The following is a 23,436-nucleotide window of genomic DNA, read 5'->3' as shown; positions in this document are numbered from 1 at the left end:
AAAAAAACAATTTATAATATAAAAAGCTTATTCGAATTGGTCTCCATTGGGTGCGATACAGTCCTTAAAACGTTGAGGCCAGTTATCGATAGAAGCACGCACTCTTTCCATGGGAAAAATCTTCACTTCTAATCGTACGGATTGTCTTAGGGCCTCCAAATTATTATGCCGTTTAGAGCAAACCATACTCTCTAAAACTGACCATAAATCATAATCTAGCGGATTAAGATCGGGACTAGACGACGGCAAGTCTTCAGCGCTGATGAAGTCCGAAACGTTCATTTCCAACCAAGACTGCGTAGACCGAGCTTTATGACCCGGTGCCGAGTCTTTCTGGAAGGACCATTCTTTGTTATCGAAAATGGTGTTATTAAGGGGCTTCACTACCTTCTCAAGGATGGTATCTTGATTCACTTGTGCCGAAGTTTTGCTACCTTTTTCACAAAAGTATGGCTCAGTCTCTCCTTCATAGCTCCACCCCTCCAAACCATCACTGAAGTCGGATAGTGCCCACGTTGCACTCTGTCTACTAATTGGGAAGCTTCCTTCGAGCTTTGAGAATAAATACGGTGATTTTGTTTGTTAAAATGTTGCTTGATTGTAAAAAAATTCTCATCCGTAAACAAAGCTTTTTTGTGACCTACCTATGCGTACCGCTTCAGAATTTTTTTAGATATTATCACCCTAATCTTTTTTAAATTATCAATTGAGAAATTATCAGTACGTTTCTTATAGGCTACAAGACCAAATCATCTTTTAAAATACGCGACATGGTTTTAGGTGCTATCTTCATCTCCCGATATAAAATCTTTTGCTTTCGGACAGGATTTCTTCGAATTCTTTCCCTTACTGCTTTGACCATCTTTTTCGTACGAACACTACGTGGACGGCCAGATATTTTTCAGTCACAAGCAGAGGAGGTCTCATTGTACCTATTAATAGCCCGGTACACAAATATTTTTCTAATACCAAGCGTATGGAGAGTTTTAAAAATTGCATTTCAGTGCAATCACAGTGATTTGGTTCTCTTCATCACCCCACTGCATTTTAATATCGCAAAATATTATATAAAGTATTGGCGCCAGAATGAGAAAACTCAATGGACAATCATATAAAAATGACACATTCCAAATTCAAATGTAATATTTTGTTTATTTTTAGTTGTATCAGTATTTATGGCCAGACTAAGTATATTGAAATTTCTCGCTAAGATTATCCGAACCATATTTTATCTTTCTTAATATTTCTTTCAATATTTTTTTCATTGAGCGGAAATTTGATAGCGAAGGAATCATTCTATTTATATAAATGATGGTTATGAAATAGGTATACGGTGACATCGATCTATATAATTATGAAATGTTATAGCGCTGCGATTCTGATTTTTAGATTTTTCTTCAAGTCGAATCTTGGCTCTTTTATGCTGAAAAGATACACAAACCAATAACTTATTATAAAAAAATACTCAGTTTTCCAATATATTCATAAACAAACAATAATACACAGTATATTTTCTAAATTGAATAACGACCTTGATAAATTTATATCAAGGTCATCGTACCGACACTCGCGAAAACCCACCGAGAAATAGTGAAAGTGCTTTAGTTATTGGTATTGCACGACCAAATAAGTACGGACTTGCGTTAAACTTAAATGTCTTATAAACGTACCTTCCAAACTTTCAATATTATATCAAAGCAATCTTTAAATACCTTGTTTCGAACTAGAAAGTACCAACTCCGATAGCCGTGATCGTCTAGTGGTTAGGACCCTACGTTGTGGCCGTAGTAACCCAGGTTCGAATCCTGGTCACGGCAGCAAATAGCTGTTACGGCGGAGTATTTGTTTTTAATTGTGCATAGAATTCACCTAGCGAACATATTGTCATTTTTGATTTTAACCATTTATTCCCAATAAACAAATTATATTACATGATATAAATCTAGTTCTTGATTTCTGTTAAGTCAACAAAAAAATAGTTTTATATTCCCAATTAGATTTTTTAATATATATATATATATATAATATTGAATTTACATTTGTCATTTATGATAAGTTAAAAAATTAAGAGGAAAATATTATATTTTCTATTTAATATAATATTATATTATTTACTATTACAAATGCAAACTCTTTGCGTTTTTGTAATACGTACATTTGGAATCAACAAAATTATATTTAAATTTATTATTATGACCAAGAATTCCACTTATTTTCATTTAATTATAAGACTAATTTATATTTCAATATGTAATTTGATTTATTTTATATTATAGCAAAGTATTTACCATAGTGCAATATCCAATAATATAAAAATCAAATTGCTTTTTTATTTTCGTATACAAACGATAAGGGGTTTCACGTTCAAAATTGATTTACTTTATATTTTATTTCCAATTGATTTTATATAATGATTAATCGAGTTTTGTATGTGTTAACACTAATGTATGGTCTTAGTTTAAGCCACCATAGGCCGGATCTTCGAATTTATGGAGGTAAAGACGCTGATATGAAAAAATTTCCTTTCGCAGTCCTTATGGAGTCTGCTATATATAGAAAACACAAGGGGGTCCGGAAAGTAGAATATGCTCCATTCTGTTCTGCCACTGCTCTCTCTTCTACTTGGACGTTGACTGCCTCACACTGCATCGGCCGTAAGCATGTGTGGTTAGAAAGGGAATTACTATTTATTCGTTATAATACAACAGGTGAGCCGCAACGAAAAAAAATTCTCAAAATTATCTTGAGTCCAAACGTGAATTTGAATAAAGATGTCATGGCAAATGACATTGGTTTAGTGAAAACTGATAGCATCGAACTTCCATCTTATGCAAAACTCAGCTCAGTCGATTATACGTCTCTCGTTGGACAAGAAGCGATACAATTAGGTTATGGAAATACGCATACTTCATATGAAAAAGATCCAGGAACAAACCGTACTTTAAAAATGATGGATGTTATGTTGATGAAATGTGGACGTATTCCGATTTCCATGATATATATAATTATGTGCACAGTACCTAAGTGCGGAGTAACAGAGTTTGTGTGTCCAGGAGATTCAGGAGGCACAGTTTTACATAGTTCGGGAGTTATTGGTGTACATTCTGCCAGTATAAGGTGTTTTCAACAAAAGAATAGCACGATTTTTGGAAAATATAACTATGCGAGTATTAATGTACCCGTCAGCCCATATTTGGATTGGATCAGAAGTGAAATAACAAAAGATTAACTTTATTTCGACACCAAATACACAGCCATCGCAGCAATGGCAGTTTAACACATTTACCGCCAGTAGGCCATTAAAATTGTGTCGCCCTTTTTGATCACTGTATTACGATAACACGGACTAAAATGGTGGACGAAAATATTTTAAAATTAAAAGACTAAAAAAATTCTTGTTTCTCGTTCTAGGCCGAGAGTGGTAATTACAAGTGGTCTAGTAATTCAACATTCTTTTTCGCGACGCGCTCACCAAATTCTCGCCGCCTAAAAAGTGCCTAAGCGGGGAGCAGGGGTCCATGCGTCTAAAAGAAGGGATGATGACCCATCCCTGCAAGTACTGGATCCGATCTCCCCTAGCTATTTGTAAATGCGTATGGCCCGGTCTGTGAAAGATGCTTGCTGCATCCTCACAAATCAACAATGGGCGGGAAGAGGCGGACGCAACCGCCGCATCGCGTGTTGGGAAGCGGATAAGGCTCTGCTGTTACCGCATCCCGCATAAGGCGACTGTTGGTGGCACCTTGGGGTTTTAGTGGGTATGCACAATGGCGAGTCCCACATAATCCTTCTGCACCAAGCAGTCGCGCCGCGGAGGGTATGCGCAAAGCATTTCCTCAGTAAAAAAAAAAAAAACTTTTGATAAATGGTTGACAAAAATAGATGAATTGAAAAGCTAATTTGTAACTTTTTGAGTTTCTAGTTAAAAAAGTTTGGTGACTTGAGAAATATAATTTTTGCTAAAGTTTGATACTTATTGATATATTTTATTCCTGATTCAACATTAGAAACTGAATATCACTTAACTGAAAAAAAAATTGTTATCGTAACAAAATTATTAGTATTTGTAAAGATAACAAAACTATCTTAGCTAACGCAAAGAAGTGACACACATTGTGTCTGTGAAGTTAGCAGAGCACTGACCAGCAGAGCACAAATTAGAGTTCTGACAACATTCACAATATATAGTTCCTGATAGTTTTTAGAAAGAGTTCCGGACTTCTAAGTCCAGATTTAAAAAAAAATCGTAATATGCTCTGCCAGCTTCCCGGTCACAGTAGAGCATTTCTTCTCAATACTTCTTCTATAAATAAAGGATACATGCTGTGTCAAATACCTTCACAAACCAACAATAGGTGTCGAGAGGCGGACGCAACCGCCACATCGCAGTCGGAAAGCGGATAAGGCTCTGCTGTTACCGCCCCGCCTAAACCAATTATTGTGGCGCCTTGGGGTTTTAGTGGCGCGCCGCGGAAGGGTATGCGCAATGCATTTCCCCAAGTAAAAAAAATCACTTAAATAAATAACGGTTAGTTGCCAATTTTAATTTAGCGTAGTAATACAATTCATTATACCTTTTGAGTGATAAGTGGTGAAAGGTATCTGCTCCGATAGCCGTGATCGTCTAGTGGTTAGGACCCTACGTTGTGGCCGTAGTAACCCAGGTTCGAATCCTGGTCACGGCAGCGAATAGCTGTTTTATTTTTCTTTATCTTTTGTTTTAAACAATTTATTCTCAATAAACAAATTATATTACATAGAAATCTAAATATTGATTTCTTTTAAATGTCTGATAAATAACTCAGCAATAAAATTATTTTTAAATTCCCAATTAACAATTATGTAATATATATCGAAATATTGAATTTAAGTTTGCTATTTATGAAAAGGTAAAAAATTAAGAAGAAAATATTATTAAATTTATTTTTCGGTACGTATTACAAATGCTATCTTTGTGCGTTTTTGTAACACGTTACATTTAGATTTATCAAAATAATATTTAAATTTATTATTATGACCAAGAATTCCACTTATCTTCATTTACTTATAAAACTAATTTATATTTCAATATGTAATTTGATTTTTTTTATATTATAGCAAAGTATTTACCATAATGCAATATCCAATAATATAAAAATCAAATTGATTTTTTTATTTTCGTATACAAACGATAAGGGGTTTCACGTTCAAAATTGATTTACTTTATTTTTTATTTCCAATTGATTTTATATAATGATTAATCGAGTTTTGAATGTGTTAACACTAATGTATGGTGTTAGTTTAAGCCACCATAGGCCGGATCTTCGAATTTATGGAGGTAAAGACGCTGATATGAAAAAATTTCCTTTCGCAGTCCTTATGGAGTCTGCTATATATAGAAAACACAAGGGGGTCCGGAAAGTAAAATATGCTCCATTCTGTTCTGCCACTGCTCTCTCTTCTACTTGGACGTTGACTGCCTCACACTGCATCGGCCGTAAGCATGTGTGGTTAGAAAGGGAATTACTATTTATTCGTTATAATACAACAGGTGAGCCGCAACGAAAAAAAATTCTCAAAATGATCTCGAGTCCAAACCTGAATTTGATAAATGATGTCATGGCAAATGACATTGGTTTAGTGAAAACTGATAGCATCGAACTTCCATCTTATGCAAAACTCAGCTCAGTCGATTATACGTCTCTCGTTGGACAAGAAGCGATACAATTAGGTTATGGAAATACGCATACTTCATATGAAAAAGATCCAGGAACAAACCGTACTTTAAAAATGATGGATGTTATGTTGATGAAATGTGAACGTATTCCGTTTTTAAAGATATATATTAGTATGTGCACAGTACCTAAGTGCGGAGTAACAGAGTTTCTGTGTCCAGGAGATTCAGGAGGCATAGTTTTACATAGTTCGGGAGTTATTGGTGTACATTCTGCCGGTATAAGGTGTTTGAAACAAAAGAATAGCACGATTTTTGGAAGATGGAACTATGCGGGCATAAGTGTACCCGTCAGCCCATTTTTAGATTGGATCAGAAATGAAATTACAAGAGATTAACTTTATTTGGACATGAAATGCGCAGCCATCGCAGGCGAGCTAAATTGAAGTCAGAGACATTACTAGTATTTGATTGGTTTCGGTCGCCGCAAGCGCTCTCAAAAGTTAAATTATACATTTATTTATTTATTCCAATACATTATTCTATCCTAACAGTTACTACTAATTCGATAGAATTATCCTATATGAAAACATTAAAAAATTAAACTTATATTATACCTAAATCTTATAACTAACAATATAGCAAGCACCTCTTGTGAAGTCAGCCAGCGCTTGGCTTGGTATGCGTAGACCCAGTCTCTCCATTATATCCGGAAGATGCACCCGACCCGTAAGTATCTTAAATAAATACACTAACACAGCTAGCTCTCTTCTGAGGCGTAGCTGGTCGTAACCCACTATTCGCAGAACAAACAGGGTCGGGTACATAAGCGGATACAAGGGATACACTCCATACCAGTACTTGTGGAGGTAGCGAGTGAATTTATTTGTACTCGCTCTAACATGACGTATCAAAATAAACTCCCAGATCATTGACCTCTGAGACTTTAGCCAACGTTAGATAAAAATTAATGGTATAATTGTACTGAGTGATCAACCGTGCCCTTGAGAAAGAGCCCTGATCATATGACTTTGAAATTCGCCTAATTAAACTGTAATCTATTTTTCCTGCTCCAATCAACCACTCAATGAATGTCTTCCTGCATTCGAATGCAGTCATCTATACTTTCTATAGGCATGTACAGTTTGAGATCATCAGCGAAGAGCAAGCACTTTGCATTCTTGACAACTTTCGGTAGGTCATTATCAGCATTATCAGAAATTCCAACGGTCCCAAATTACTGCCTTGTGTCACGCCTGATCTCTTAAAGTAAGCCTCTGACCTACACCCAGCTTACCCACGTTCGATCTTCCATAAAGCTGGCCATGAAGTTCAATAAGTGTGGAGTGAATCCTATACGTGCAAATTTTGCAAAAGCTCGTCGCTTATCGTTTAATTTATCATTAATTATCGACCCGATCAAACGCTTTTTTAATATCGAAATAGGCAGCGTCTACCTGTTTTCCACTGCCCACTACTGGGCTAATATTAGCTATATAATTTAAAAGGTTGCTAGTGGTACTCCTCATAGGCCGAAACCCGTGTTGCGCTTCTGATAGTTGGGGACTGCTTTTCCAACATGTGGGAAATGTTTCTGCTTTGAGACACAGGTTATAACTGTGGAGCAGTGGTTCAGCAAGTACAACGCCACTATCTCGTAAGATGTAAGGCGGTATACCATACGGGCCAGCTGCTTTTTTTTTTGTTTAAGTAGTTTAAGTGCCTCCTGTATATCGCCCAACTGTAAGCTCCCAACATGAACTCGTGCAGCCCCGTTTGAACAACCCGCTGCGGCAACAGCTGCGCTGCCGTCAAGCTCTGGCTTTTGTGTAACATAAACAGAGCTAAAATACTTGGCAAATGCTCTAGCATTCCCATCAGGGGGTAACACCTCTCCGTTCTCAATAATACCTGATGATTCTCTGTTGACTCTGTTACCATTAATAAACTTCCAGCATGACATGGGATCTTCAATGACATTTGATTCAACAGACTTAGTATAATTTTCAAGAGCCAAGGCAATTAATTTCTTAACTTCAGCTCTAAACTCCTGGAGTCTCACCGACTAAACTTTTCGTCATCTCCTGGAGATTTAGTGACCTTGTATCTCTTATGCAGCGTGGCTTTTTGTTTAATTATTTTAAAGACTTACCTTGAATACCATTTAGGATATAAATACCTTGAGTATCCTAGGTTCCTAGATTTTTTTGGCACATATTCCTCAAGTACAGACTTTAACTTATAATAGAAGCAATTGAGACTCTGATTTAAATCTGACGAGTATACATCAGACCAATCCACTTCTCTAACCTTGGAATACAATGAACTAAAATCGGCTTTCTTAAAATTCCATTGAAACAAGCGTTTGCCGGGTCATTCTTTGAAGGAACCACCGCAACGCGTGGGCGCACACACACAAGAAGCGGTGGATGCTGGACGTGTACAGATACCAAAGGTTCATCCGTCTCACACACCCCAACCCTTTGCATTCCCATACCTTTACTTAATACCAAGTCTAATAAAGGACCATGAACATTTCATATATTATTACACTGACTGAATTCACAATAGTTACTAAAATAATTCCAAAAATAAGTATTTACATTATTTGAGTAAGAATATAAATTAAAGTCACCGATTACTAGCACAACATCATACTTGCAACAAAATTCTTCAATTGTTTTGAGTAATAAAAGGTATTCTTCATCATTCGTATTTGGAGGAGTATAAACAATACAAAACAAAAATCTATCTTTCAAATAGACAGTTGCACAAACTATTTCAAATGGGCGAGATTCAATGTGCAAATCAGAGGGTAAAATTATGCGGCGCAGTTCCAGGCGCGGGGAAGCCACAAGACATCCCCCACCATGCTTGCGCCCGTCCGCGCGATCACATCGTAATACCCTCCTAGATATACAGGAGGGACTAACTCAGCGTCAGCTATAGATTCGTTACATCCCGTTTCTGTACGTTGCGTTATACGAAAAATTTAAGAAGTTACACTTTCATTTATATAAAGAACGGGTAGTTGGTCATTTAATTTAGCGTAGTAATACAATTCACGATACCTTTTGAGTGATAAGTGGTGAAAGGTATCTGCTCCGATAGCCGTGATCGTCTAGTGGTTAGGACCCTACGTTGTGGCCGTAGTAACCCAGGTTCGAATCCTGGTCACGGCAGCGAATAGCTGTTACGGTAGAGTTAAAATAATTATTTTATTGTTTTGGAATAGTTGTGTGGTCTTACAGTAAAATACAGGAGGCAAATTATTTAGTCAAGAAGTCCGCCATTATAGAATTCAATGATTTAATATGATTCGTTTTTGAAGAAAGCAAGCTTACGCAATATTGTATACTTTATATATATTGTATTTCATATTCCAAATATTAAATACAATATGGTAAAGTATCCCCAATATTGCGTTTTGTTAATTTAAGATCTTTTATAAATAATAGAGATAGTTTTTAATATAATTATCATATGAAAAATATTTTGTTGTAAAACTTTAACCTACTATGTGTATTTGAATAGTTGTGAAACAAAGCCTAAAGAAAGTATTTGTATAGTCTTCTGGTTATTTTTAACTCGTAGATACATAACTCCGGTGTCCATTGCCTGTAACGATGTTGATATTGATAGGAATTTTTCCCTTATTTGAAGGTGTGGATGCCAATTAAGGTAGTTCATAATATCGAATAATTTCTATTAGCTAATTTGTAGAAGAGAAACAAATAGAACTGGATAGGGAGATGGTTTAATTCCTTATCGATGCAGACTATCTAATGCAAATCTAATGGTTAATATGGTGGTGGTTAATATCTAGTGGTTTAATTCTTGATAGCTTCTATTTTTAAATTTATGGTTGTTTTTGTATTAACACTGTTTATTGTATTTACCTGATTTCGCTGGTCGTGTCCACATGTCTTAGGGACGACACCGCTTTTACATTTTGGTATGTAAGTTAATGTTGACATGTGTTTGTGTGTCACCTAGTTTTGTTGTTCAAAAAAAATGCAAAGAATAAATTATATATTTATAGTGTTTACTCCATTCCTTCCAATTACATACTCTCCCTTCCACCCGTTTTCCTTATTTGACAATTATTAATACTAAATAAATAAATAAATATTTAATACAGTTGTTAAAAACTCTATATAATATAATTAACGTGTTTATATGTTTCCGCCATATTTAAAACAATGTAAGAATTTATCTACGTATAACATACTTTTATATATCGAGACTAATGGATACGAATTAATTGATAACCTCTCATGACAATGATAATACTTATCTTAATTTTATTGATGTGTACAAACTTGTCGTTTCAATGTAAGTGATTTTATTTAACAGCTGCATTATTAATATTAGAAATACTTTCCTACTCTTCATTTCTTATTAAGTTATTAAGCATTATTACATAAAAATATAGTTTTATATCAGTGGATCCAAAGCTATGTCAAAAGTACCCAATTCAACGGCATTGTATCATCGAGTGGATGTCACGAGAGAGATTAGCTCACACAGAAAGGTAAGCTATCCAAGGAAAAAACACAAACAACTAACATTAAAAAATAGATAACAATTAAAATGTACGTAAATGAGATCTACGTACCAATGTCTTCGTAGGGTTTTTCTATATCTTAAGAAATCTTGTAACGTATATTACTTTTATACGTTCATATCGGGGCTTGTGAACATAATCATAATAGTGTGTCTTCTTCAGATACACGTACAAATGGGATAGACGGAAATGCCTGCTAATTCGTTGGGCGAAATATTGTCGAGCACCGCTACCAGTCACGAAGAACTTCGATAGTGAAGAACTTTGCTATTTTGATTGTGGAGGGTGGGCCTAACTAACAAAATAATACAAAATCAAAAATTTGAGTTGTTTACATTTCATTTAGTCTTAAAACTCTCTCCTACACAATTTAAGTATTGGTATTTTAAAAGTATTCGTTGTAAATAACGCACTGATTATGAACAACTTTAAAAAATACAAAAGATGCAAAGTAAGTGAATCACGGCAAAGTGTTAAGGTTATTATGTTATTTCACGCACTTACAGTATATTTCGCTGCATGATTAACAAAATGTAATTGACTGCGGGGAGGCCAAGGTGTGGCAGCTCCACCCTCTTTTCTCATAGATTAATATTGTCCAGAGATTTATATTAGTTTACCGAGAAATACTTTAAATGTGATTCTATATTAAGATCATAGTTATACCTAGTTAACACTGAAAATGTTTAGAAAATGAAAAACGGCTTTATGTAGAAAGTTGCCAATACATTTATTTGTTTTTCGAAGTTATCTCCGTTCCTTTATACACATCGTCGAATTCGATGGAACCACTGAGAAAAGCATTCTTCCTTAGGGGTCTCTTCTATGGCATTTTCGTACGCTTTCATCGCATTTTCAGGGCTCGTAAAGCGATAATTAATAAAAATGAAAGTCCTAGAGTGCCAGGGTATATATATGCTACTTCTATTCAAACGTAATAACTAATAAAGTAATAGTGTTGCTTGCAATTGTGATTAACTCTCTCGGTCTTCATACAGTATATCTTCGTATAGTTGATCGTCTTCTTTCATGCCACAATTTCCTTTCATGTTGGCGAATACTCCACGAAAGTAAGTAATCTATGCACTATGTTTACGAGTGTTTGCGGGACTGACCTGGCGCGCCATTGGCAGTGTCGACCACCTGACAAGCCCACGACTTCCTCGGACTTCTTATTTTCACAATGGGAAACAAAGTTGTGACATTCACGGAACAACAACTCGAGGACTATCAGGTACTACTTGAGGTTTTGTTTTCTATGTCACAATATAAAATATTTAAATCTATACAATCAACCTGACGCATTTAACTTTTCCAGGACTGCACCTTTTTCACGAGAAAGGAAATATTAAGGTAAACTCTATGTAAAAAGCAATTGTCATTCATGAAAGTATACATTTAAAATTGAAATATTTTAATTGAAAATGTCATTTAAGCGAACTCGAAAAGTTATAAATATTATAAGATTAAAATGAGCGAAAATATAAACAATATTTAATATGCCCTAAATATTGCTTAAAGAGTTTTATTTAATTGCAGTTTTATTTTCAATATTAATTATGTTTTTAACTCCATCTAGAATAACAAAAGGAATATCAAATTGAAGGTTTAAAAGCTTTCGTCACAGTTCCGAGGCTTACATTAAAATCCCGTTCAAAATATGGTGTCGAGAGCTGTGTGTGTATTCATTTGAAACATTTGCGTTGTGACAATAATTTCCCTGTAAATCCCGGTCAGAATTGGGCATTAATTTATATTGGGTAATTTCAATTAACGAATTGTTGCGTAGGCTACGATTTTGTTCTACGCGAGCTCGAAATGTCCGATCGGCAAACTGGACAACGCCAGCAGCCACCAAGGCTCACTTTGGATAAGAAGTCAGTAAATAAGTACGTAAGCTACGATGAGGTGTATATAGCGAAAGATTTGAACTGAGGTCAGAAGTGGCAGACCCCAGTATCTTAGTTTAGTAATATTTTAATGTTGATCTTTTTAGAGTTTTCAAGCGGTTTCGAGACGTAAATCCCGAATTAATTCCGAAGAGCATGACTGAAAACCAAGCTCACACTATTATTGTACCAGTTGAAGAAATAGAAAAATTGCCTGAACTAAAAGTAAGTGAAACTTCAAGTTCAAACAAAAATATTTCATATAGTGAAGTATTAGTTAAAATACATCATTTTATTATTTTTAACAATGGTTGCACAAAGGTTAGAATCCTCTCTAAGAAGAATTGATTTGCAGGAAAATCCATTCAAAAGAAGAATCTGCCAGGTTTTCTCTCATGATGGTTCTGGTAACCTCACATTTGAAGACTTTCTGGACATGATGTCAGTGTTTAGTGAAGCCGCGCCACGGGATATTAAGGCATGGTCAGTCATGAGTCAATACATAAAATATTTATTTTAACTAATTATAGTTAAAATAGTGAATTTGTGACTAATCACTAATCTATCAGAGGTGTGTAGTATTCTGAGAAGTTATTAAAGTAATTTATTTATTGATGTGAAGTGTATCTGAAGCAATCTAAGTATATATTATAAAACAGGCTTGTCCGAAATTCAAGTCATTATTTTATTACTTCTTTATTAAATCTCATAATCTAATAAGCGAGTGAGTGGGATGTAAGACGTAAGAAGTAAGATGGAAGACACTAAAAATAGTAGAAAATCAGTTTATTGAGGATGCCTATATAAGACCACGCGACAATCAAAATAATGGAAAAAGGATAATCCCACAGAGCACAGCTTAAACTTTTAGAATTTTGAAGAAACGCACTTTAACATAGTTAAAATTCAGTGTTCATATAATTATATACGTAGAGTTGGTACATATAATCATAATATGTTTAATCACCTACAGTTCCAGTGTTAAACCGAGGTAGTTGTCTTATTTTTATATAAATGAACGGTTCTCTGTGAATTGATAAGAACGCTTAAGATGATATTAAAATATTTGAGTATCAAAAGTAATCTCCTGGCAATAATAGGGTTTAACTAAACTCGTCAATTCCATTTCTAAGATTGATGACGACAAAGTTTTAGCCGTAATCGACTAAATAAGACCCAGCAATCGTTACATCTTTCGGAAATGGGCTATTATTTAACGATTACTCTTAAATATTCTTTATTTAGTAAACGGGATAAAAACAAAATAAAAAGTCATGTCAGTAGAAGAAGGTACAGTGGATGGGATAAGAATGCGTTGTACGAGTATAAAGAAAGTGAAAAGTTATGAGTTTTTTGTTTTACAATGGGAGGCAGTTGATCCTACATACGCGTACGCCAATTATTACTTAAATAATAATATCTATTTAAAAAAATTTGCCTCTTATAAAGGGACTTGACCCGTTGCTTGAACTTAACGAACCAAGTATCGTAATTTGACTTGGAAATGCAATTGCAGAAGTCATTTTTATTTTTCTACACTCTCTGATACCAAATAAATTCATACAAAATAGCACAACTGCAAAATTCAACTAATTCGTATTTTTTTAATTATTTCCCAAAATATATTTATAAATATATATTCATATTTCAATTACATTCCATCTCAGACGTTATACTTGCTAGGATATATATACTCCAGTGATTTAAACTAAACTAATTAAATTATAATGTAAATGTGTATCATATGTAGACATTGGCATTATAGGCCCTTTAATACGTATATTCTATAATAGGTATGCGTTCAGGATTTACGATCTAGATGACGACAAGTATATTGGGCGTGAGGACCTTCTAGAAGCTACCAAGCTTTTGACAGCCGGGCAGCTGCATGAAGAGGAACGAGAGGAGATCGTCACTAGTGTGTTGGATGAGGCTGATGTAGATGGAGATGGGAAACTCTCCTTCATGGACTTTGAACATGTAGTGGCTAGGGCCCCAGATTTCGTATCTACTTTCCATATTAGAGTCTAAACATGACTTATGTTCATATTAAATAAATCGACTAGACAACAAAGCCTGATTTTGTTTTATCTGTAATATCTACTTCCATATGATAACTGCTGGAAATTGTATTGCTGTGATATGGGAGGGAATGGGTGATACCGTACTATTGTTAAGTATAGGTTAATTATCATTTATTTTATTATTTTTACGTTAGAAAAATATAACTATAAGATAACTCCGATCGAAATAGCAAAGAAACAGAGTTAACTGCCATATGTTCGTTTCTACTTGAAAACTGCTCAATAACTTAAGATACGATGATTACACTGTCTTAATCGGAGAGAACCTTGATGGTCTACATACTTTAGTCAATTCAGTTGCCGTCATGAGTTCTGAATTTGGTATTAGGATAAACGCAAAAAAGTATAAAATATATGACAATAAGCCGAACACCGGAGATATTCATGCAGCATATACACCTCAAGAATCAACGACTTGGAACCTGTGTCGAAAATACGATATCTAACCACAGCGACTGATGAAAACATGACAACAAAATTTTCAATTCAATTGAATCGCAATTTTTTTTTGTTGCTTGGGCGTTTTTCAAACTAAAAAAAGTACTGTGGCATGCACTTAAATTTACAGCTTAGAAATGTAATGTAAATAGGATTTGGAAGACTAAAGGCTTATTATTATTATATACACCCAAGGGCAACTTTATATAATGTCCGATTTACTTAAAAATTTAAAAATTTAAGTTAAAACAATATTATATTTGAATATTTAGCAACAAAGTTTTAAAGCTATCAATTACGAAGTATGAACAGACATACGGTCATACCAATATGACGTACGTAAGTACTGCCTTAAGAGCTTATTACACCACGCGATATTCAGACAGTCTTACTAAGATTTAGCCTAATGTAATAAGTGTTTAAGTCTTATTACACTACACGATATTCAGCAAGTAAGCACCGCCGAACCCATTCGGTCGGTCTAATTAGACAGGCTAACTGGCTAACTCTTATTACATTAGGCTAAATCTTAGTAAGACTGTCTGAATATCGCGTGGTGTAATAAGCTCTTTATTTAATAGTCTTTCTACTTGGTGGTTATTTTCTCGATGGATAAGCATTTCACACCACACGTACACTCAATAACTAACAATTGTGTGTGTAGAAAGTCGAAAACTTAATTTGTATAAAAATGAAATAAAATTACCAAATATATATAAGTTATAATGCCATCTTGTGAGTATTATTGTAATTATATTATATTTTGTCGACAAGGTAAGTCTTGAATTCTATTTCTTAATGATGATTCAAAAATATACAAATGCTATGGCTGTAGCAAATTAAAATTTAATAACATTATACATTTTCTATAGTATCCTTAAAATTTAATGAATTAATATTGGTATAATCTGTATTAATGCGGTATATAATCTGTGAAAAAAATCGTTCTTTATCTATGGTGTAGTTGAAAATTGAAGTGAGCTCTGAAACTTCGTTTTTGTAATCGCGTTTTTCATATAATCACGCTTAAAATGCTGCTGTAATTTAAGTATAAAACACACGTGCCTCAATAATCTTTAAAAACGCGTAAAGTGCAAAGACGGTTAGATACTTTTTTTAAATTATATGATTACTTTGTTCCATTTGACAAATTGCGCTAGACCGCATATTTAAAATGGCAGCCCTACCACGTAGAATAATCAAAGAGACACAGCGATTGATGCAAGAACCCGTGCCGGGAATAAGTGCGGTGCCTAGCGAGTCCAATGCACGCTATTTCCATGTGATTGTAACGGGTCCTGAGGATTCGCCATTTGAAGGTGGTCTATTCAAATTAGAACTATTTCTACCAGAAGATTACCCCATGTCAGCACCGAAGGTTAGATTTATAACTAAAATATATCACCCGAACATAGACCGGCTTGGTCGTATATGCCTGGACATATTGAAAGACAAGTGGAGTCCCGCGCTTCAAATTCGTACGGTGCTTCTATCTATCCAGGCGTTACTATCCGCGCCGAATCCAGACGACCCACTTGCGAACGACGTTGCAGAACTGTGGAAAGTAAACGAAAGCGAGGCAATCCGTAATGCCAAGGACTGGACCAGGAGATATGCAATGGACAACTGAGCGTATGCAATTGCAACCAGTGCCTACCCACACTCGAAAGACGTGGAAGAAACTAACATAATTATATTATTATCATGATTTAAGAGTGCAAGTTATGTTTACCTAGACCATTAACTTGTGAAGAGACTATTGTGAAATTATTGCTAAGGTTGCTGACCATCGCAGCCCTTATCTTGCATTTGAATGTAGACCCTTATACTGTATAGGCACGATCGACAGCCCACTGTTTACCCACTCACTTGTAGCTTCATTATGATATTAGGTATGCATATTTTTTTACTGTAATAAAAATAGCAAATTTAACATCGGAAGAATGTATATATATTCAATGTTTATGAAATTTGGTTAATTTTATACAAGAATAGTGTGTATTGTCACAAAGTTCATTGCCTTTGCTGGAACCTTATTAATAAGTGCTGTAAATGCAATCAGTTCCCTGATCTCTAGTGATACTGAATGATTTTCATGGTAGACAGTTGAAGAATATTAAATAATTTATTTCAGTGATCATCTTTTATTTTTCTGAGAATCTTAAGTGTACTATTTTTATTGTATAAAAGTTATGATTAAATTGTATTTATGTACATTTCATTTGGCTTTGTGAGCAACTTCAAAATACATAATATACAAAAGCTAACCCTTATTTTATTTATGTAATCTCATTTATTTAATACCTATTTGCTGTGATTATTAAGAATTAAATTCTTTATATTGCTTAATTTTGTTGATATTTTTTAGGAAATGTTATTAAATTTTTATTCTAAGCAACAAAATTTATGAACCAAATTAGAAACATGTTAAACAAAGGAATTTTCTGGAGAATTATAAATTGTTAGTTCTTTCCTCTCTTTCTAGTATGATTTAAACTTATCCACCACTTGTACATATATATGCACTTTAGACAAAGAATATTATTGAAATGATATTAAAAAGAAATTACTGCTATAGATGACATAAATGCATACTTTAAATATTATTATTATATCTCAGCTGGAACTTCAAACTACAGGCATGAGCCAGTCTGTTGCTTTTCCTTAAAATTTATTTAAATAAGTGGTAACATGATCATTGACCATACCCATGTAGCTTGGAGAAATCAAGTTAAGTTTATCCAATTTTCACATTTCAAGGGCTTCATTAACACTGATTTTTGCTTGCATCATTTGTATAAGCACAGATATTTTACATAGAGTAGCGATTTTACAAAACTTTACATTGTTCATTCTTTTCTATGTGCTGTAAAATTATAAAATAGCTATCTCTATAGCATTTGTAGAGTTAGGCTTAGGTTTGAGTCAGGAGAAAATTTATTTTAAACAAGATATAGTTTAGCTTATGTAGTGCCAAGTATGATAATTTTGATGATATGTGAAATTCCTAGTGTATACAATAAATAAATATGTACCTAAGATATTTGATTTGCAAAGTAAATAAAGTGAATTACTTATGTTATGTTTTAGGTCTTGGTGCAGTCATTTTGGATGTCGTGAATTATTCATTTTAATAGTACATAATATGTTCCTATATGTTAGTATTTCTAGAATGTGAAAAACGCCATCTACCCAGTTTTTCTTAAACCAGAGTCAACCCACAATTCTCTACACATACTGAACACAGAGATTATTATGTACCTAATCAAAATATATAAAAATTTATACATAGTCCATTGAAATGTTACAATTTGAGGGCCAAACTGAACATTTGATAGAGGACACAATTTTATTTATGGGACATGTAGGGGGGTCAATACCAGCTTAACCTCAAGTTTGTGGAGTTGGCGCCTTTGCGGCCATTTTGGAAAAATACGGTGAAAAACGTTTTTGGTTATATCTCCTACACTATCTTTCCTACATATAATTTGTAAAGTCACACTTTGTAGCAAATTGCTGTGCCTACTGCCTACAATTATTGTAAAAATCACAATAAACATAATTATGTATTGTGATTTTTTATCATAAATCCAAAAACATCGTTGTGATTTCAAAGCGGATTTAACGGCAACGGAAAAAGCGACACTAAAAATTCACTAACGGCTAACCATTAATTCAGATTTCGTGAGAGTAAATGAGATAGGAGGCATTTTATTTTTCTGACGGAATTTTACGCTTACTGAGTAGTTTCGGCAATTAGAAATTTTTTTTTTGAATGGAATATCGCTGTTGGCCTTAGGGGCCTTTACAGTTCAGCACGGGCTGTGTGTAATTTAAAAATAACAACTACACCGCGTTTTATAGTTCCGTCAGCGCCTTCTAGTGGTCCATTATTTGAACTGATTTAAGTCGGTTACTGTGTCTGTGTATTTACTCATTTTATTTGCTACTGATTCTTGTAATTATATTATAATTCGTCTACATATTTAAAATGAAAATCCATACTATAACATGTGACCAAATTAAAATTCCACTAAAGTGAGATGGTTCTCATTACCGAATAGCAAAGTGAATAAAAAGAATTCAACAGTTTAAAAAAAACTATTTTAAATTGCAGTTTTTCGAAAATCTCTAAATATACCTATTGATTTATTACTTTTAAAATAAGTATATTAATAATAATTTTCTGTCGATTGCGAGATTCTATAATATTCAATAACAAGGTTATATTGACATGTCCTGATCTAACCTTCGTATTTGAATAATCTTTGTAAAACACCTGAATAATGAATGCATTTAAATTAAAATATGATAAATAAATAAATATAGGCTTATTGACAATCTTGTAAGTTACATTTTATCTTATTTCTACTTTATATACCTACTACTTGTACTTATTTATTTAATTAATTATAAGTAATCTAACAGCTTACTTAATACATATTATTATACAAAATACTAATACAATACAGAAAGCCAAAACAGATTACATAGATTAACAAATTATGTATAAAAAACAGAAAACAAGCAAGCGCATTAAAAGACAATTTTACATTAAAAAAAACAAAAGAATAAAATTAAAAAACTGAAATTTGACATTTAAAAGCAACAAATAATACTAAGAATTTAAAACTACTACTTAAAAAATCAGAGTCTTCCCGCTTCTCCAAGTAGGTACTTCCTGACATCTCTTTTTGTGGTAGAAAAGATCAGGAGGCTCACCCGATGTTAAGTGATACCGCCGCCCATGGGCACTCTCAATGCCAGAGGGCTCGCGAGTGCGTTGCGAATTGGTTCGGAAATGTTTCAGTCGGCAGCTGGTTCTACAAAGTGGTGGTGCGCGGCAAAAACTGCCTAGAAAAACGCGCAGTTGTGGAACGGTGGACGTCGAGGTGACACGGGTGGAATTTCGTATTCTGCCTCGACGTCCGATGATGAAACTCAGCTGCAGGTATTAATCCGAACAACTCCTCTGAACACTCTCCATGGTAAATGCGGTAGAAGATGCAGAGAGACCCCACATCTCTACGCAACGCCAAAGGATCAAGCCGCTCGGAGAGAGTTTGGTCGTCAACGATTCGAACCGCTCTTCGTTAAATACGGTCAAGTGGAAGGAGCTGGTACTGGGGAGCACCCACCCAGAGGTGGGAACAGTACTCCATGTGGGGCCGAATTTGCGCTTTATATAGTTGCAAGCGGTGGCCCGGAGTGAAGTACCGTCTCGCCTTGCTGAGCACACCGAGCTTTTTGGAGGCTAATTTAGCCTTTCCCTCCAAGTGACCGCGAAACTGAACGTCGTTCGATATGTCAACGCCAAGTATTCCAATGCTGGCTGTGGCTTTAAGGAGAGTGTTTTCGAAAAGAGGAGTAGCGACAAAGGGTGTTTTTTTAGCGGAAAACGCGCAAACTTGTGTCTTTATGGGGTTAAATTGGACTAGGTTTAGTCTGCCCCAGTCAGAGACTCCACGTAGTAGGGTTTCTACTTCAGACACAAGTTTGTTCCGGTACTCATCGACATCTGCCCGAGAAATACTTGCCCGGCCAGTGTAAAGAGTGTCCCCAGTGCTGTCATCCGCATTGCAATGAATGTTGCTAAGTTGCTACATATCATTGATATGCAGAAGAAACAAGGTCGGGGATAAAACACAGCCTTGTGGGACCCCAGCGTTCACGGGTTTAAGGTCGGAACATGCTCCGTCGATGACGACCTTTATGCTCCGATAACTATCGAAACTTTTATATTTTTTGAAACAAAGAAATTTTATAAACTGTTTTTGTATTTTACATAATATGGAGACCAAATAATACTTGTGTACTCCGGCACGCTTCTGACATATGCAAAATAAAGGGTTTTTAGGCAATTTATATTTTGAAATGTCTTGCATGACCGCTTTACTTATTAATGAAATTTATTTAAGGTAAATGTAAATATTATCATATTATTTCCTGTTAGACACCGGTTTCTTGAGTGTCTTGCTTATCAGCAAAGGCCTCCCCAAGTGTTCTCCACAAAGATATATCTCTTGCTTTCCTCATTCATGTGGCTCCTGTCACCTTTTTAATATCATCTTTCCATCTACAATGTTTTTTTTTTATGAATTTTCACTCTACTCCCCTGCCATAGTGTCCAGGGACTTTATATATCTCTTTTTTTTCAACAAACAAAAAATAAATATATTTCTCTGCTACTATTTATGAAATAGTGTATTGGAAGTGTTACGCGTCGGGAACTACGCCCCGACTACATCGGTAATATTTTTATTAACAATATTCATGGGCGAGCCGGGGCGCAATTCCCCGCGAGACCCGCTCTTTCTGTTTTATTTGCCGCCTTTATATATATAACTATTTTTTCACAGAACCGTTCCAGGCACGGTCTGTGCTTTATTAACATGTCCTGTAGGCCATCTGTAGATGATAGAGATGTTGTCTACCTTTACTTCTCGTTTTGTCTAGGGCACCATTCCATAACTTCTTTGGTCAATTTTTCCGTTTTATTTCTTATCAAATGCCCAGCCCATTTCCAATTTTGGTTGTTTGATTCGGTATTTTATGTCTATAGGTAATTTTAGTTTGTTTTCTTATTGTTGTTAAATGAACTTTGTCTTTAAGTTTTATGTTAAGTACCTATACTTCTTTCAATTTGACATACAAGGTATACAAGTTTCTAATGTTTGAATATTTTTGTTTGTGCAGCTCCACGTATTTTCAAAAGTATTTTCTTTTTGGCTTGGTTTGTTATAATCGGGTTTTTCATGACCTCTTTTAGAGCCCAGTATCTTCTCCATCCTATATCTCCCACAGACCTCACAACAAAAGAAATCAAAAATAGAATAATAATATTAAATCATTTCAGTGATACATGCCGTCAACGCCAAATGGTAGGTTTACACGCTTGCCAAGCCTTGGCAAGCATCGACAATCGCAAGCATGTAAAGAGGGCGTTTGGCTTGGATTGCGTGGGCTTGTGCCTGCTTGTCTCCGATCCAGTCGAGACTCGAGTGTCGGTTTTTTAACGCAGATCAAAGAGTGTTTGCGGCAAGCGCTTGCGATGCATTTAATGTTGGTCCGCGTTTAATAGACATTGTGATCTCGCGGCGAGTACACGCTTGCTGGATTTTACAAAAAATAAATAAAGCAAATGAGTTGCTGGTCGAATGTTTCCGAACAAACGCAGGCTGCAATTTCCCCGTACTAGACTGTCTAAAGTTAGTAATTCTTTTTTGGGAAAAGGGATACTCTTCTTTAATAAAATCCCAAAGGCTCTTTTATCTATGCCTTTTATTAAATTTAAGAAATGTATTAAAGAAAAGCTGTGTAAAAAGGCTTACTATAAAGTTAGTGATTATCTAGTTGATGAAAGGGCCTGGGACTAGTGCTGGGCAGGCCATTTCTAATTAACTTGCTATATTTGTTTTAAATATTGTAGAATTGTTTGATGATTTGCTTTTTTTTAAAAAGAGTACCGAAAGTTTTTAACGCCGGCCATTTCTCTCGGCCAACACTCTATGTCTTCTTTGCAGATGAGTAGGGATGCCAACAGGCTCGAATTTAATGACGTGGAATAAGTGATACCATGATAATCTTATGTTCCAAAACAAACGTTTTTTATTTTATTTTTATTTTAATGAGGAGAGTCTTTCGTACATTACCAAATGGAACCATGCATCTGGAATCCGATGTAAAAAAAGATCATATCATATCATATTATGGTTGGATGATGTTTAAAAGTACGTTAAACCAAATGCAATAGCCGTCACAAGTTCGGTGTCCGCCATTCTTGGATGTATATTGCAGACTGACGCATTCACAAGCGTGTAAACGCCTTTCAAACGTCAAACGAGTTTTGTGGAGGCTTGGGACTGTTTGCAGTTTGCCAAGGCTTGGCAAGCGTGTAAACCTTTCAAAAGAAGTTTAACTTTTATCGTGCGGTAAGGTTACAAGCACACATTTTTTTTTAAATTTTGGATTTATGATAAAAAGTCAGATAAACATTTGTAAGCACAGCAATTTGCAAGTGTCTTTACAAATTTGATGTACGAAACGTAGTTTAGGAGATATAGCCATAAACGTGTTTTCACCGCTTTTTCCAATATGGCGGCCGGGGGACAAGGGCGCTGACCTCACAAACATGTTCCATAAATAAAATTGTGTCCTCTATCAAATGTAACATTTCAATGGACTAGCAGTGAAACTGTATTTCTAATATGCTTTTTCATTTCAAGAAGTCTAATCAATATACTTGTAAACAGAATGTTATTAGCCTTTTTTTGGAAGGGAAAGTGCTAATAATTCGGAAAATCACTACATATTATAAAACAAAGTCGCTCTTTCTCTGTCCCTTTGTATGCTTAAATCTTTGAAACTACGCAACGAATTTTGATGCGGTTTTTTTAATAGATAGAGTGATTCAAGAGAAAGGCTTATATGTATAATAACATCCATCAAATAGTGGAGAAGTACTGTTATTTTTCTTTTCTTTCGTTTCTAATGTGATGTCGTAAATAATTAAATTTTTTCCGCTTACATTGCAAACGCAGGCTGAACCCTACGAGTTTTATCAAAATAATGTACAAAGTATTGTACACATTGAAAAGGTCTACAGAAAAGTCCATGATGGTATATGTCTATCTCTTAGAGATAACCCACATTTTTATATACACCGTTCACAGATTTTCTGTAGTGTATTTAGTATCAGCATTGCACCCGTGCGAAGCCGGGGCGGGTCGCTAGTGTGTACTAAGTCTCTTTAGGCTTTTGTTCACTTATACTTCCGATTCTAACTTAGGTAAACAAAAGCGTCTA

The 23,436-nt window shown here is 34.8% G+C and overlaps 5 protein-coding genes and 3 non-coding genes across 9 annotated transcripts; all 8 read left to right on the top strand.

The window, feature by feature from the left end:
• The first annotated feature begins 1,745 nt into the window (after positions 1–1,745).
• Positions 1,746–1,817, top strand: Trnah-gug. The gene has a single exon. It is a non-coding gene; the product is annotated as a tRNA-His (tRNA).
• Positions 1,818–2,443: 626 nt separating this feature from the next.
• Positions 2,444–3,229, top strand: LOC110996064 (trypsin-3-like). The gene has a single exon (XM_022263574.2). It carries the CDS (start codon positions 2,444–2,446, stop codon positions 3,227–3,229), a length of 786 nt encoding a protein of 261 aa, XP_022119266.2.
• Positions 3,230–4,613: 1,384 nt separating this feature from the next.
• Trnah-gug lies at positions 4,614–4,685 on the top strand. The gene has a single exon. It is a non-coding gene; the product is annotated as a tRNA-His (tRNA).
• An 874-nt stretch (positions 4,686–5,559) lies between these two features.
• LOC110996069 lies at positions 5,560–6,051 on the top strand. Its single transcript, XM_022263579.2, has one exon. It carries the CDS (start codon positions 5,560–5,562, stop codon positions 6,049–6,051), a length of 492 nt encoding a protein of 163 aa, XP_022119271.2.
• Positions 6,052–8,763: 2,712 nt separating this feature from the next.
• On the top strand, positions 8,764–8,835 carry Trnah-gug. The gene has a single exon. It is a non-coding gene; the product is annotated as a tRNA-His (tRNA).
• Positions 8,836–9,959: 1,124 nt separating this feature from the next.
• LOC123690042 lies at positions 9,960–10,515 on the top strand (the record flags this gene model as incomplete). Its single annotated transcript, XM_045632532.1, has 3 exons — positions 9,960–9,988; positions 10,089–10,187; positions 10,383–10,515. Coding segments are annotated over 3 exons (261 nt in total), but the record flags the coding sequence as incomplete, so codon positions are not given.
• An 809-nt stretch (positions 10,516–11,324) lies between these two features.
• LOC110996056 (calcium and integrin-binding family member 3) lies at positions 11,325–14,183 on the top strand. Of its 2 annotated transcripts, XM_045632761.1 has the most exons (6): positions 11,373–11,454; positions 11,539–11,573; positions 12,010–12,109; positions 12,217–12,334; positions 12,465–12,592; positions 13,903–14,183. In XM_045632761.1, the coding sequence occupies exons 3-6, from the start codon at positions 12,039–12,041 to the stop codon at positions 14,138–14,140; spliced, it is 555 nt and encodes a 184-aa protein (XP_045488717.1). In that variant the 5' UTR covers positions 11,373–11,454; positions 11,539–11,573; positions 12,010–12,038; the 3' UTR covers positions 14,141–14,183. The 2 variants fall into 2 exon arrangements, with proteins under 2 accessions (XP_022119236.2, XP_045488717.1); XM_022263544.2 differs by lacking the exon at positions 12,010–12,109 and having other exon boundaries at positions 11,325–11,454.
• A 1,392-nt stretch (positions 14,184–15,575) lies between these two features.
• LOC110996053 (ubiquitin-conjugating enzyme E2 N) lies at positions 15,576–16,898 on the top strand. The gene has a single exon (XM_022263542.2). The coding sequence runs from the start codon at positions 15,806–15,808 to the stop codon at positions 16,259–16,261; it is 456 nt and encodes a 151-aa protein (XP_022119234.1). The 5' UTR covers positions 15,576–15,805; the 3' UTR covers positions 16,262–16,898.
• The last annotated feature ends 6,538 nt before the right edge of the window (positions 16,899–23,436 follow it).

This window comes from Pieris rapae, chromosome 20 (genome assembly GCF_905147795.1).
Source record: "Pieris rapae chromosome 20, ilPieRapa1.1, whole genome shotgun sequence".
NCBI lineage: Eukaryota > Metazoa > Arthropoda > Insecta > Lepidoptera > Pieridae > Pieris > Pieris rapae.
The sequence above is the reverse complement of the archived record's forward strand: the minus strand, read 5'-3'. Positions and strand labels throughout refer to the sequence as shown.